Consider the following 12700-nt stretch of genomic DNA (forward strand, 5'->3'; position numbering starts at 1 on the left):
ATAGTCTTGGAATCTCATGACAATTCCCATGCCTTTTGCTTGAATATTTATATTAGATAGTCTGTGGCTCTTGAGGAAGACTTGTAACTTACTGGTATAGCTCTTCCCCCCACCTTTTTCTGTGTTATACAATTTAATGTAACTATGAAGTAATATGTCTCCTTAAGGATATTTCAAACACTTTAGTGTTACTTATTCCTAAAATTCCCCTGTCCTTCTGTATTGTTCTCTTTTCCCTCTCAAATTAAACCTCTTCCTGTGTCTCCCATTTTCCTATTCCTTTCTCCTATCACCTTTATCCTGTTAGCCCATATTACTCCCATGGTCTCAATTTACATTTTTGTTTCTTCTGGTTACTCCAGATTAATATGAATTGAATAATAATGAGTTTTGGCAGTACTCTTCTCTCTCCAGAACACAGGTCATCTGGACAAAGGATAAAAAGAGTAACAACAGAATCAAATGATATCACATATCAAATGGACCTAATAGATGCATGCACAATATTCTCCGCAAGTACCAAAGAATGTACATTCTACTCAACAACCCAGGGACTCTTCTCTAAAATAGAGCAGATCCTGGGCTTCAAAGCGAATTTGAGCAAAAATGAAATAACTCCATATATCCTATTGTAACATGGTAGTTACACTTGAATCAATAGCAAACAAATCTCTTGTTTGTACAAAACTCATGGAAATTAAACAACTCATTGTTGAATAATGATTTATCAAAGATTAAATCAAGAAAAAAGTAATTTTTCCAAAAAGCACACCACAACAAAATTTCTGACACAAGGTAAAATCTGTTCTACAAAGGAAATTTATATCTCTTAAGTTCCCACATTAAAAAAATATTTATTTCCTTTATAAGTCTGGAATGTAGGCCATCAAACTGTGCCACCAAATGACATTTACATACTACCCACTATGTATTCAAAGCTGGTAGCTGTCCTTTTTATACCAGGTCATAAGACACTTTCTCTTTTTCAGTTTAATTAGGCTGAGTCCTGCTATGTTACCAGAGCTGACCATGAACACTTGCCCCAGCATCCCAAAATCAGGATGAGAGTCATACACCACTGTGCTCAGGTAAGCTGGTGTGTTAAAATAAACCAGGAACTAGAAAAGAGCTTTTATATTGTGAGTATTTTGATGAAAAGTATCTTCACACACACTGTTTTCTCCATAATCCATAATCTTTCTGCAAATGAGTATTTAGCAACTTTATTGGTATCTGATGAGATAAGTATGTTCAGGGTGGAATGGTAATGAAGTTTTTATCTGTCAGGATAAAATTAAAGAGTCAGGAGCTTCTTCTACCAAAAAACCAATAAACTATTTGTTCAAACTAAAAACGGGTGGTTCATAGCTAACAATGAAAAGAAACTATAAACGATTTGATAGTTGTAAATTGTGTTCTTGTATTGAATCTTCACAAAAGCATAAAGTTGCATGCCAGGTAAAAAGATTTGTGAGCTTAGCATTGGCAATCATCCTGCTAGACAAACACAAAAGTTATCTTGATTAAATCATATTTTCCTAAATCCAGTGTGGAAATATAAATAACATGCTTTTTCTTTTTTTTTCTTTTCTATATTCTTTGTTTACTTTCCGAATGCTTTCACCTTTCCCAGTTCCCCCCTCCCCATCGGTGTTATTAGCCCTCTTCCCTCTGTCCATTTCCCAATCACCCCCTCCCATATCCCTGTCCTGGTATTCCCCTACAATGGTGGATCAATTCTTTTCAGAACCAGGGCCCTATCTTTCCCTCTTCTTGGGTATCATTTGGTATGTCAACTGTGTCTTGAGAATTCAGAGCTTCTGGGCTAATTAATATCCACTTATCAGTGATTGCATTCCATGTGTATTCTTTGGGATTGGGTTACCCATATACCCAAAGGATGCCCTGGTATGAAGTAAGGACACATGCTCCTCTATGCTCATAGCAGCCTTATTTATAATAGCCAGAAACTGGAAAGAACCCAGATGTCCCTCAATGGAGGAATGGATACAGTAAATGTCGTATATTTACACTATGGAATACTTCTCAGCTATTAAAAACAATGAATTCATGGACTTCTTAGGCAAATGGTTGGAATTGGAAAACATGTTTTCTCAAAGTAGAAAGTAAAGACATATCTCCTAGTGTTTCTAAAATAGTTCCATAAATTGGGTAGCAAGCCTTCAAATGTATGAGCTTTTGAGGGCCATTTTTTATTCAAAGCACTCCATTTAAGATACAGAAGGTTTTTAATTTTTCTCAAGTTGAAATTTTTATTTCCTGGGATGTATTAGAGAAATACTGTTGTGTTTCAAATACTTTTGTTCTACATGATCATCCACAAAGATGTACATTATAACTGTAGCTAAACTTATGACTATAAAGATACACACTGGATACTTTTTTCATCATGTCTTTGGGATCTGCAGAGTTTGACAAACTGTACTGGCTGGTTTTGTGTGTCAACTTCACACAGGCTGGAGTTATCACAGAGAAAGAACCTTCAGTAGGAGAAGTACTTCCATGAGATCTAACTGTGGGACATTTTTGCAATTAATGCTCAAGGGGGTAGGGCCCATTATAGGTCATACCATCTCTGGCCTGGTATTCTTGGGTTCTATAAGACAGCATGCTTAGCAAACTTGGGGAAGCAAGCCAGTAAGAAACATTCCTTCATGTCCTCTGCATCAGAAACTGCTTCCTAATCTGCTAGAATTCTACTCCTGACTTCCTTTGGTGATCTGTTGATCAACAGCAATGTGGAAGTGTTAGCTGAATAAACCCTTTCCTCCAAAACTTGTTTCATGGTTACGATGTTTGTGCAGGAACAGAAACCCTGATTAAGACAACCACTACCCACATCAAAAGCACAATTCTCTTTGTAGCTCTGGATAACTGGGACCTAATTATGAAGCCTCAGCCACATGATACTTTAAGAGGTCCATTCTCACCTGATACTATTACTGTTAGAGGATTGTGAACCACACATGAACACAGTAGGTCCTTATGAGAGAAAAATTAGAGATTATGTTTTATTCATAAAAATTCATTAATTTTATTCAATATCAGCTTAAAGGGGCAGTCAACTTATGAAGTATATAGACTTATCTAAACAGCAAATCAAATACAGTAACAAAACAATAGGAAATACCAAACCTTCAAACGAAAACAAAGAAAAACAAATACTCAAAACAATCAAAATACTAACAAAAACCCAAACATTATAATTAAGCTAAGCATTATTCTATTGCTGCAGATTTGAAACAGAGCCCTATAGCCTGTTGCTGGCCTTGGAAAAATAGTACAAAGGCAGTCAATGGTGTTAAGAACATCTTCAAGATGAAAGTAGGCATACCTCATTGGGGTAGGGGGGGCATTGCTGATGGAAAAGTCCTTCCAAGGCTCTGCCCGTGATGTGTTATAGATGATACCACAAAGGCTTTCAAGTTCACATGGCTGATCACTATGAAATAATTCTTGATGACCCATTAAGATCAGCAAAGAATGACCTTCTCAGACTCTTCCTGAATGCCCAGCAGATCTTGATGTCCCTCAGCACTTCTCTGAAACCTTCCAAGCATGCACCCTTGCTGGAACACAGGCTAAACAAAATAAAGGCATCATCACATATAGTATAGCAAAAAGGAAAAATGCAGCCCAAGATTGCCATGGTTACAGGGATGAGATGCAGTGGTTGTGCACTTGCTTTGCACACTCAGTGCTCCTGAAGAAGTATTGGGTCTGAGTACCCTGTTTGTGCTTCTGATGGAGTATTTCAGACTGAGGGGAGGACGAGAAAAAGGCTTGCTGAGAACTTGCCATGTCAGCTCTCAAGCAAACTCCAGGTTTACTTAGCAGGGCAATGTAATAAGACCCTTCAGCTGAGGTCATTCCTGTATCCCCAAAGTAGAAGGACAAAAGAGAACCTGGGCCTGGATGTGTTTCTCAGATTAAAAAAATTGCTTGATACTGAACTATGAACTATATACTGTGATGGAGTTAAAGTAAAATACAACATTTCTCCAATATTTCATGCATATTATATATCCAGTCATGGCACATTGGACAGAGGTGGACCAGCCTGTTCCTCCCTCTTATTCAATGAATCTCTGGGGCTCCAAAGTGAGTGGCATCTTCCAATAGGCCCTCCAATTTCCATAGCCTGTTTGACTTTGGAACCAAAGCAATGAGCCCAGGCAACTAGTAAATCTCCATAACCAGGATGCAGAGTGAAACTTTTCTGCCTGTAAGGAGATTCTGTTGGGAATATTTTGAGGAAAATAAGCCTCATTAGTAGCATGCATTATCACACTGGCAATAGTCCTGGAAAGGCTGAACTGCAATGTAATTTTTACTCCTTTACTGATGGACATCTCCATAGTTTCTAGTTTGAAGTTGCTATGAAACCTAAATCTAAAACCACCATCTGCCCTTATTTCTCTATGGACACCTACTTCTGGTTCTGGGATTGCTGTCTCATTGGGGATTGCAGTTCAACTTCCTGAAAAATTGTACATGGCATCTCAAAGGGATACACCATTCGACACCACCAGCAATGTCTGAGGATAATCATTTTTTCCGAACACTCCTGGAGGATGATTTTAACTCAGAGCAAATTATTTTCAATAACAGCTGCTACAGAGAGCTGCAGACAGAACACAGGGTTTGTGATTCAGACTTCCAAGTGTCTGAGGCAGCCCTGTTCTTGCACTTCACCATGTATATGACCTTTTGGCTCGGTACCGATGCAATACCAAGGAACTCAATCATTCAAATTATAACATCCTGTAAAATTTCCATGGCCACAGAAAACTGAATTAAATGTAGTCAAGGTTGGAAAGAAAATTATAGCAGGTACTGAGGAAAACAAACTAGGATGCTGAGAAGATGTACCGAGCCCCCTGACCTTCCAGTGCACAGGCAAGATTCTCCAAGAGCAGACAAGGATCACAATGGCTAAGCCAGCCTTTATGATTCTCAGCAACATAGATTTGATAGAGCAGCCTCCTCCATATTTTTATGTACCACAGTCCTTTGTTTTCTTAGAAATGATTTCTATGCACAGAAATACTTTTTCCTCTACAAACCCTTTAAAATCTGACTTTACACCATCTTGTCTCCTTATTTTCTTATGTGATAGGTGGAGAGACATGAAGTTGGGCTGCTGTATTTGATGTTTCCCTGATGCAAAATGAAATGACAGAGGACTTTTCTCATTAAAGATGTTTTCTTTTACCATTTAGGATGTTTGCTTACCACGTGAATATATGAATATGTACATATAAATATATATAAATATGCACAGAGACAAGTGAAGGTCTTCCCACACATGAACGCACACACACACACACACACACACACACACACACACACACACACAAGAACTTGAACACACAGCTGTATATACAGGCACCAACAACAAGGACCTACCATTATTCAAATGCACAACATAAATATTCAAACATATAAATGGACAAAAGCACACACACATACACACCCACCCATCTCCCACACAGAGATCAACAAAAATACTGGTATGTTTCAGCACATTTACTGTCACTTGAGGAGGTAGTGGAACCTAAAATATGTATAAGGCTCGTAGACTAACCTGGGTTGTACTACCCAGCCAGTACTTATTTCTGAGTTAGGCACTTTTTCCATGCAGATGCTTGCTAATCCTATGTATGTTATAAGCTCTGCAGAGACAAGTGGATCCACACACCATTCAGGATCCTAAGACAGAGGGTTTCAAGATCATCCTCCAGCAAACTCCAAGGTGAAACATACTCTGCTCCCTAAGCCTACATGCTATTCTTGAAAAGACCCTGGTACTGCCAATAAACACAGTTTTCCACTGTTATTACCCAGAAATTTTACAACACATCACAATTCATATTATATAAAAAACATCCTGAATGACAGTCCAAAGGAGGTGAGTGAATTAACAGACAATGATTTATCTGAAATGCAGCACTCTGCAGAACTATGAGGGGGAATCTGTACTGAAGCAAGCCATACCCATGATATACTCAGCAAGTCTCAAGTTCAGTGAGAGACTTGGGCTCAAGGGACTACGATACATAGAGATTGACCAAAACCACAGGTAAATACATGGACACTCAACACAACCAACAATATACATATTTGTACAAACATGCATTTCACACACTCACAAATACACAAACACACACATACAAACACACACACCCAATTCTTCACACACTCACATGCACTTACACACACTCCTACAGGAATCATAAGTGAGCAGGAATGTATGAAGAGACCACAATGTTGGAAGAAGATTTGAATATAGTCTATAAAAATCTAATGTTTCAAGTGAGACTCAGGACTCTGATATCCAACTCTTGGGGACTGATACTGCTTAGGGAACACACATCTTAGCCTATGGTGAGAGAGTTGGAGACATTTTATTCTTGAAGTCTCACATGTCTCAATCCCAACCCCAGCATGAGAGAAGTTTTTCACACATCCCTGTTCATCCAGTCAGCTCCACAATCAAAGTTCTAGGAAAGGATTATAGCAAAATGGAGAGATAACAGAACTGTCAAGGTACTATTCAGACTCTTTCTGTATGAAACAAGATCTAGGCAGGGTATAGAGACCATCTTGCAGTGCACCCAAATGACTCCTACAAAGCAAATGAGCTAAAGACCTGACTTTATCAAAGTTCTGTTCTACTAAAATGGATGTACCCACATAGTACCATTCTAACATAATGGCATGTAGGTGGGTAGTGTTTGTTCAAATTATACATCATAATGAACTGCAGCTTTTACTTCAGCAGGAGGATCTGCTTGCCTATCCTCCAGTGTCCTGTAAGAGGCTAACTCCACAGAAAGTCTTGTAAATGATCACAGAAATGAACAACTGGATGAGACATAGGAGAGTACCTGGATAAGGTTCAGGATGGTTACATGGGCTGGCCTGTGTCTATGTTTAAAGAAGAGAGCAACCTGCCCCTTATGTTCATTCATCCTACCTGATACTGCTTGGTACAGGGGTCATTCAAAACCTCGCAGCCTTTTATACACAAAATGTTCGTTAGCTTGCTGTCTTCTTCCAGTGCAATCTGCTCCTGTAGCAGTTCCCTTTTCTCAGTCCACAACATCTTGACGTTGTGCTTTTGATGGTTATATTCACTTAGGAGTTGGCAATTATTGATCCTGAGCCAAAAACAAAAATGGTTGACTCCCAGAGAGCATCCATCTTCCTCCTACTCCTCCATGTACCAACCACCTTCATGGGCCCTGATCCCCAGTCATCCTCAGACTATAGTCCAGATTAGCCATGGAATATTGCATAGAGTAAAGTCAAATGCAGAGGACAGCCACATTCCAGAAGACTCAACGTACTTCTAAAAACACTGGCTGACACCAATAGGTTCTCATGTATCTTCCAGAAGAGGACATGGGCCTTATGTGTACTAATGAGCCCATGGTGTTAAAAACCTGTCTGTAGTTAGAGAGCAAACCTTCTCTAGGAGAGAAGACACCCAAAATGTAGACAATCTTTCTGTATGTCTCACAGAAACCAGAAGTATAAATCTCCTTTCAGAGCCCAAGAGGCTCAAGGTTGATTGATATTTCCATGATGGTACAAATGTTTACTATCTCAAGGATACTGAGTTGGAAAGGAAAAATGGCTGGATGGGCTCACAGACACTTCACACTTGTTCAAAATGTGTCTAGGAGGTAAAAAGCCTAGAGCCTTGCATTGAAGGGGCAAGATTCCTCTTAAGAGGCAAACAGTATATAACCTGAGCCCTCACTTTGGTTCAAAGACAAGGATGGGCAGACACATTCTGTGCCTGGTGCTTGTGTCATGACCATGTTAGTCACTCACCAGTATGAGTGATTTTCTTTAGTCAGTTCCTGGCTCTTGGACAAGGCCTCACTGATCTCTTGTGGCATTTTCTTGAGGTCAGTCATCATTTGGTAGTATTGCATTGTAAGCATGAACTTCTCAAAGTTGTTCCTGTGGGAGGGCATGGCCCAAGGAGCAAATATCCCCATGAACTAAGGATACAGGGATCAAGTCAATTCAAGCTGAATCGTCAATTACCCCAGCCCCTGTATGCCACATCCTTCCTCCCTGGTACTGGTTCTCCCAGGTGCTTATTAAACCTGTTACTCTTCACATGGGGCCAGTAGAACCAGGGAAGTAAAAGAAGGGAGCTGGCATGCTTTAGCTCCCTGAGAGGCCTTGAAGGAATAGACTAGCTCTCCAACAACTTTCCAGGAGCCTGTGCCACAGGACTGGGTCCACCTTAATCCTGAGAAGGCACTTCTGTTTTCATTTAATGAATTGTCAATCATTGGAACTTTTGTCCATAAATTTCCAAAGGACATAATCAGTATTTACAGGAAAAAGGCTTTATAACATACACCAGGAGTTTTCAATGGGAACACAAAGTGAACACAGAAGATACTTGCTGTCCTGCTCAAAGTGAGGCTCCCTGGATTCATCAAAATCATTAGAAAATGAGTTAGGGAAAATCTCTGCCCCATCACATACTACAGACTCCTTAGATCATAAGTGGAACACACACACACACTCAGAAACAATGAGAATGCCACATAGATGCAATGGTGGGGCATCATCTCAGAGTATCATGAACAAAATTGGAGAGAACAGCGATGAAATGCATCCAGTCCAGAAATAATGAGAGGCAGCATGTGTGACCGGGCCCCTCTACATATTGACAGGACTAATTGTACCCAAAGAACTTCCAGGTCTATTACAATAACGATTTATCATAAACACACAGTACTTAGCATCTCCAACAAATCAACACCTGTCCAGATTTCTAAAACTGCAGGGTGAGAACTCACATACTACTCCCCATATCCCAGACTCTGAGTCATGCCACAGGCTCCGATATACTTTTGGAGGCATCGTAAGAGCCCGTGAACCCATCTCACTCCTATCTGAATGAAATTCAGGCTCTGTCTTGAACATCCAATCAGCAAAATGAATTTGGACATGAAGTCAGCCTGTAATTGTAGCCTGCTATGATAAGAGGAAATCTGGGGTTAACATAGAGGGCCCAATAGAGTCAGCAAAGAACTGGGCATAATGACTACCTGTCGTTCAAGTCCTTGTTAGTATAATGGGCCAGGATTCCCCTGAGTTCATTTCTCTCATTTTCCATCTTCTGGAGATCCCTTTTGAGCTTGTCCAACCTCTTCATTCTCTGCTCCTCCTCATTGATGGTGGAGAGTTGTGATGATGCCTTCCCAACAGACCCTGTAGGTAGATCAACACTAGTAAACTTGTTGAGATAATAGGACAGGGAAATTGAGAAACTATGCTTAGTCCCAAACATAAGCCCAAGAAACAGGAAATTCTAGAGACACAGTGAATCCCTGAAAGAACCGAAAATCATGTTTGAGCTAGACTCCTCAGCTATGTCCCTGTTCCCAACCACCTTCACTAAACATAAGCCTTACTCACTACTGCAGTCCCCCTAGCCCTCAATTGTATAAGCACACGCAGGCAAGAAGCACGGGAGGGCACTGTCAATTCTTGTCTGACAATGTAGTTCATAATGCTTAGCACCATCAGATTGACCATAAACACCAGCACCTAACATCTCCCACAAGCGAACACCTGTCAGGACTTCTTAAAATTGGTGATGCAAGCTCACACTCTACTACACTAACCCATAGAGTGAATCAGGGCACATCATTTTTGTTCAAAACCAAAGTGTCTGAGACCTTGATTCAGGAGCAGGGGAATATCTTTCCCTGTCCTTGGTTTCGCTTACTCATGTAAACTACAGGAAACTGTTGAGGATTATGAGCTTCAACACTCTATCTTGACAGTGACATTTTGCTCTTCTCACAGAGCTTCCCCCTGACATAATTCACAAATCAGGAAATTAAAATCTCTGAGCAAAGCAACTGCAGGCTTGTAAATTCCTGGCTCTCTGCAAAACTAATCATCTGAAATTCTTGAATCTGGGTCTGCCATTGAGTAATATCAAGGATCCAGTTCATAAGCCCTACTACTGGTAGGACCCGCCTAAGCCCTCCTCTTCCAGGAGGCTCCCTGACCCTTGCCCAGGACTCACTGTGCCTTCCCCATGACCATGTCTTCCTTCTTGTTTCCCAACGTGACAGAAGGCCAGCCTCCTTCTGCCTCTTCTGCCTAGGTCTGGTCTCTGTCTGTATTCTATTCTCCCTCTGAAATATCCTGCGCAGCATGGACAGCATGTCTGATGCTGAACCCAGTAGGCTCTGAAGGAATACCCCAATGGCAGTTAGTGTCACCACAACACTGGTGACATCACAGAAGATTCTACTGTTCTCATGGATACAAGAGATTGTCCAGGGAAGTGACTACTGGTGATGTCACTAGCCATGTACCATGGCCTATCTGTTAACTAGCTTGCACCATATTGGCCAGTTTCTGAGGTACTCTTTCCTGGAGTATCTCTTTTGACCCAGGGGCGAGCCCTTGGCACATTCTCCTTACAAAGCTAGATATTTCTCTCTGATTTAATACAAGTCAAACACTTTTGATGGGGACAGTTTGTAGGGCCTCAGCATCAGCAGGTAATCATTGTTAGTACCTAAAGCCTAGGGTCTGTGGATCAGGGAGATTCTTCTCCATTATAAATCTAATTCTGGGGTCCATTTATGTAACGTAACATGCAGTCCAAGTCTCCAGGTTGCCTTCTTTCCCAGAGGCTACAATAATTCTCCTGGACTTTTAATTTTATGCAAGTTCAATTGTATTTTTTTTGTTGTTGTTCACATGTCTTAGGAGATATTGTTTCAATATAGATAGATATGTGTTTTCATGAAATCTGTGTTTTAGGATCTCAGTTTTGCAATGAAAACTCCCTGTTCTTATTAATATAGAGACTCGGGTACAAGGGAATATCAATTTATAGAGTTTATGTCCCTTCTTTAAAAGAAGGGGTGGGTGGGAGGACAGGGGAAGAGAAGGGGGCTTGCGGGACTTTCGGGGAGTGGGGGGGCTAGAAAAGGGGAAATCATTTGAAATGTAAATAAATTATATCGAATAATAATAAAAAAAAAAGTTGTTAAGCAAAAAAAAAAAAAAAAAAAAAAAGATAAAATCCCGCATTCTCCCTTTCTCAGTTACAACCAGACAGAGCAGGCTTCTGTGAGCAAAGGTCAACAGGGACATTGGGTTGCTGCTCTGTAGTCCTATTAGCTCTCCCTTCTCCAGTATCTATCTGTCTGAGTTCCAGTTCCAGGTCTGAATCTTTTGGGGGTTGGACTATGATCTGCATTCATAAGATATCTACAACTGAATACGATACATAGGTGTTAGGAAAGCCTCAGGTATGCCAAAACCTCAATGTCAATGGTTCATAATTTCAGGAGATGCTTCTTTTGGCATTATAGCCTGTGACTTCTGCCTTCTTGACCTGTGTGTGCTGAATGTATGGTAAAATACCATGTATCCTCTTAGGTATAAAAGTGGATAATCATGTAAGTCCTTTTCATATTGATTGTGTTGTCTTTGACTACCACCTCCAGCCATGTAGAATCACTACAACAAGGTTCAAAGGTGTCTGTGGAGATGTTGGGGAAGTCAGAAGTCCAGTCTGTCTCTCAGATAGTCAGATGAATAGACTTTATGGAGAACTGAAGGGCCTGGAAAATGAACAAGAAATAGAGATTGGCTCACTGATGATTTCTGAGCCTGGGAAGGAATGGGAGAGGCATTCCAAACAAATACTGTAGGGATGAATTCCTCCCTGTATTGGATATGATGGGTTACAAGTAAGAAGGAAGTCCATCCACTCTTCCCTGAACTCTCCAGAGAGATTATAGCATTTCCACTCATGAACTTTTCTTTATTTGCCTGGGACCATTGTGCTCCATATGCACAATGAATGTTCCAACTCTTCATAAGTTATTCACTGTTAATTGACAAGTTTTGTCTATGAAACATCAACTGTTGTCTGACAGGATGCCAAGGGAGTGGTAAAATTGTGGTTCCTGTACCTAAAATTGGTTTTGAGCATTTTCAGACTAGTGGATAGACCTTCTACTCAACCAGAGAAAGTATCATTAAAAACAAGCAAGTACTGTTTTCCTCTGCTCCCAGGCCAGATATCAGTGAAGTCAATTTCCGACATTTGACCTCATCTCTGGCCCCTTATATGTATCCAATTCTGGGAGAAGTGTCTCTGTTTACATTTTTTTAGTATAAATCTGACATACTGTGTAGAGAAATTGGGCCAGGATGAGAAGTCTAGATATAAAATACTTTGTTCTGAGCATCTGTGAAACTGTTGAGGACCCCAGTCAGATAGCCTGGTGAAGGATAGTTACCAGAGCCCCGCCAATGTTTTCTAGCAGAGTGATCCTTCTCTCCAGTGTCCAACAGCATCCTTTGGGTTCAACTACCCTTTGACTATTTTTACATCTCCTCTTTCCCCTTGGTTATACTATGGAGTCTCAGACAGCAGTGGGTCACAATATGTTAAAAGAATGTTAGTGGACCCCAGTGTTCTTTGGTCCAATTTTTGGACAGCTAATTCAGTGAGCTGGTTACCTCTGGTGTCAAGGGAGTCATTAAGTTGATGTCCTCAGCATTGGAACCAAGAAGCTTGTGGAGGAATGCAAGTAGTTTCCAGTAGAGTCAAGAATTCCTTTGTTTCCATTGTGCTTTCTGCTAGAAGTGATGAGCCCTTCTT

The 12700-nt window shown here is 40.5% G+C and overlaps 1 protein-coding gene across 1 annotated transcript; it reads right to left on the bottom strand.

Annotated features, from left to right (window-relative positions):
• Positions 1-6991: 6991 nt before the first annotated feature.
• LOC127690988 (uncharacterized) lies at positions 6992-10247 on the bottom strand. The gene is made up of 4 exons (XM_052190557.1): positions 10094-10247; positions 9105-9267; positions 7864-7995; positions 6992-7184 (listed from the first exon to the last, which is right to left on the bottom strand). The coding sequence occupies exons 1-4, from the start codon at positions 10233-10235 to the stop codon at positions 6992-6994; spliced, it is 630 nt and encodes a 209-aa protein (XP_052046517.1). The 5' UTR covers positions 10236-10247.
• Positions 10248-12700: the final 2453 nt, after the last annotated feature.

This window comes from Apodemus sylvaticus, chromosome 8 (assembly GCF_947179515.1).
Source record: "Apodemus sylvaticus chromosome 8, mApoSyl1.1, whole genome shotgun sequence".
Taxonomy (NCBI): Eukaryota; Metazoa; Chordata; class Mammalia; order Rodentia; family Muridae; genus Apodemus; species Apodemus sylvaticus.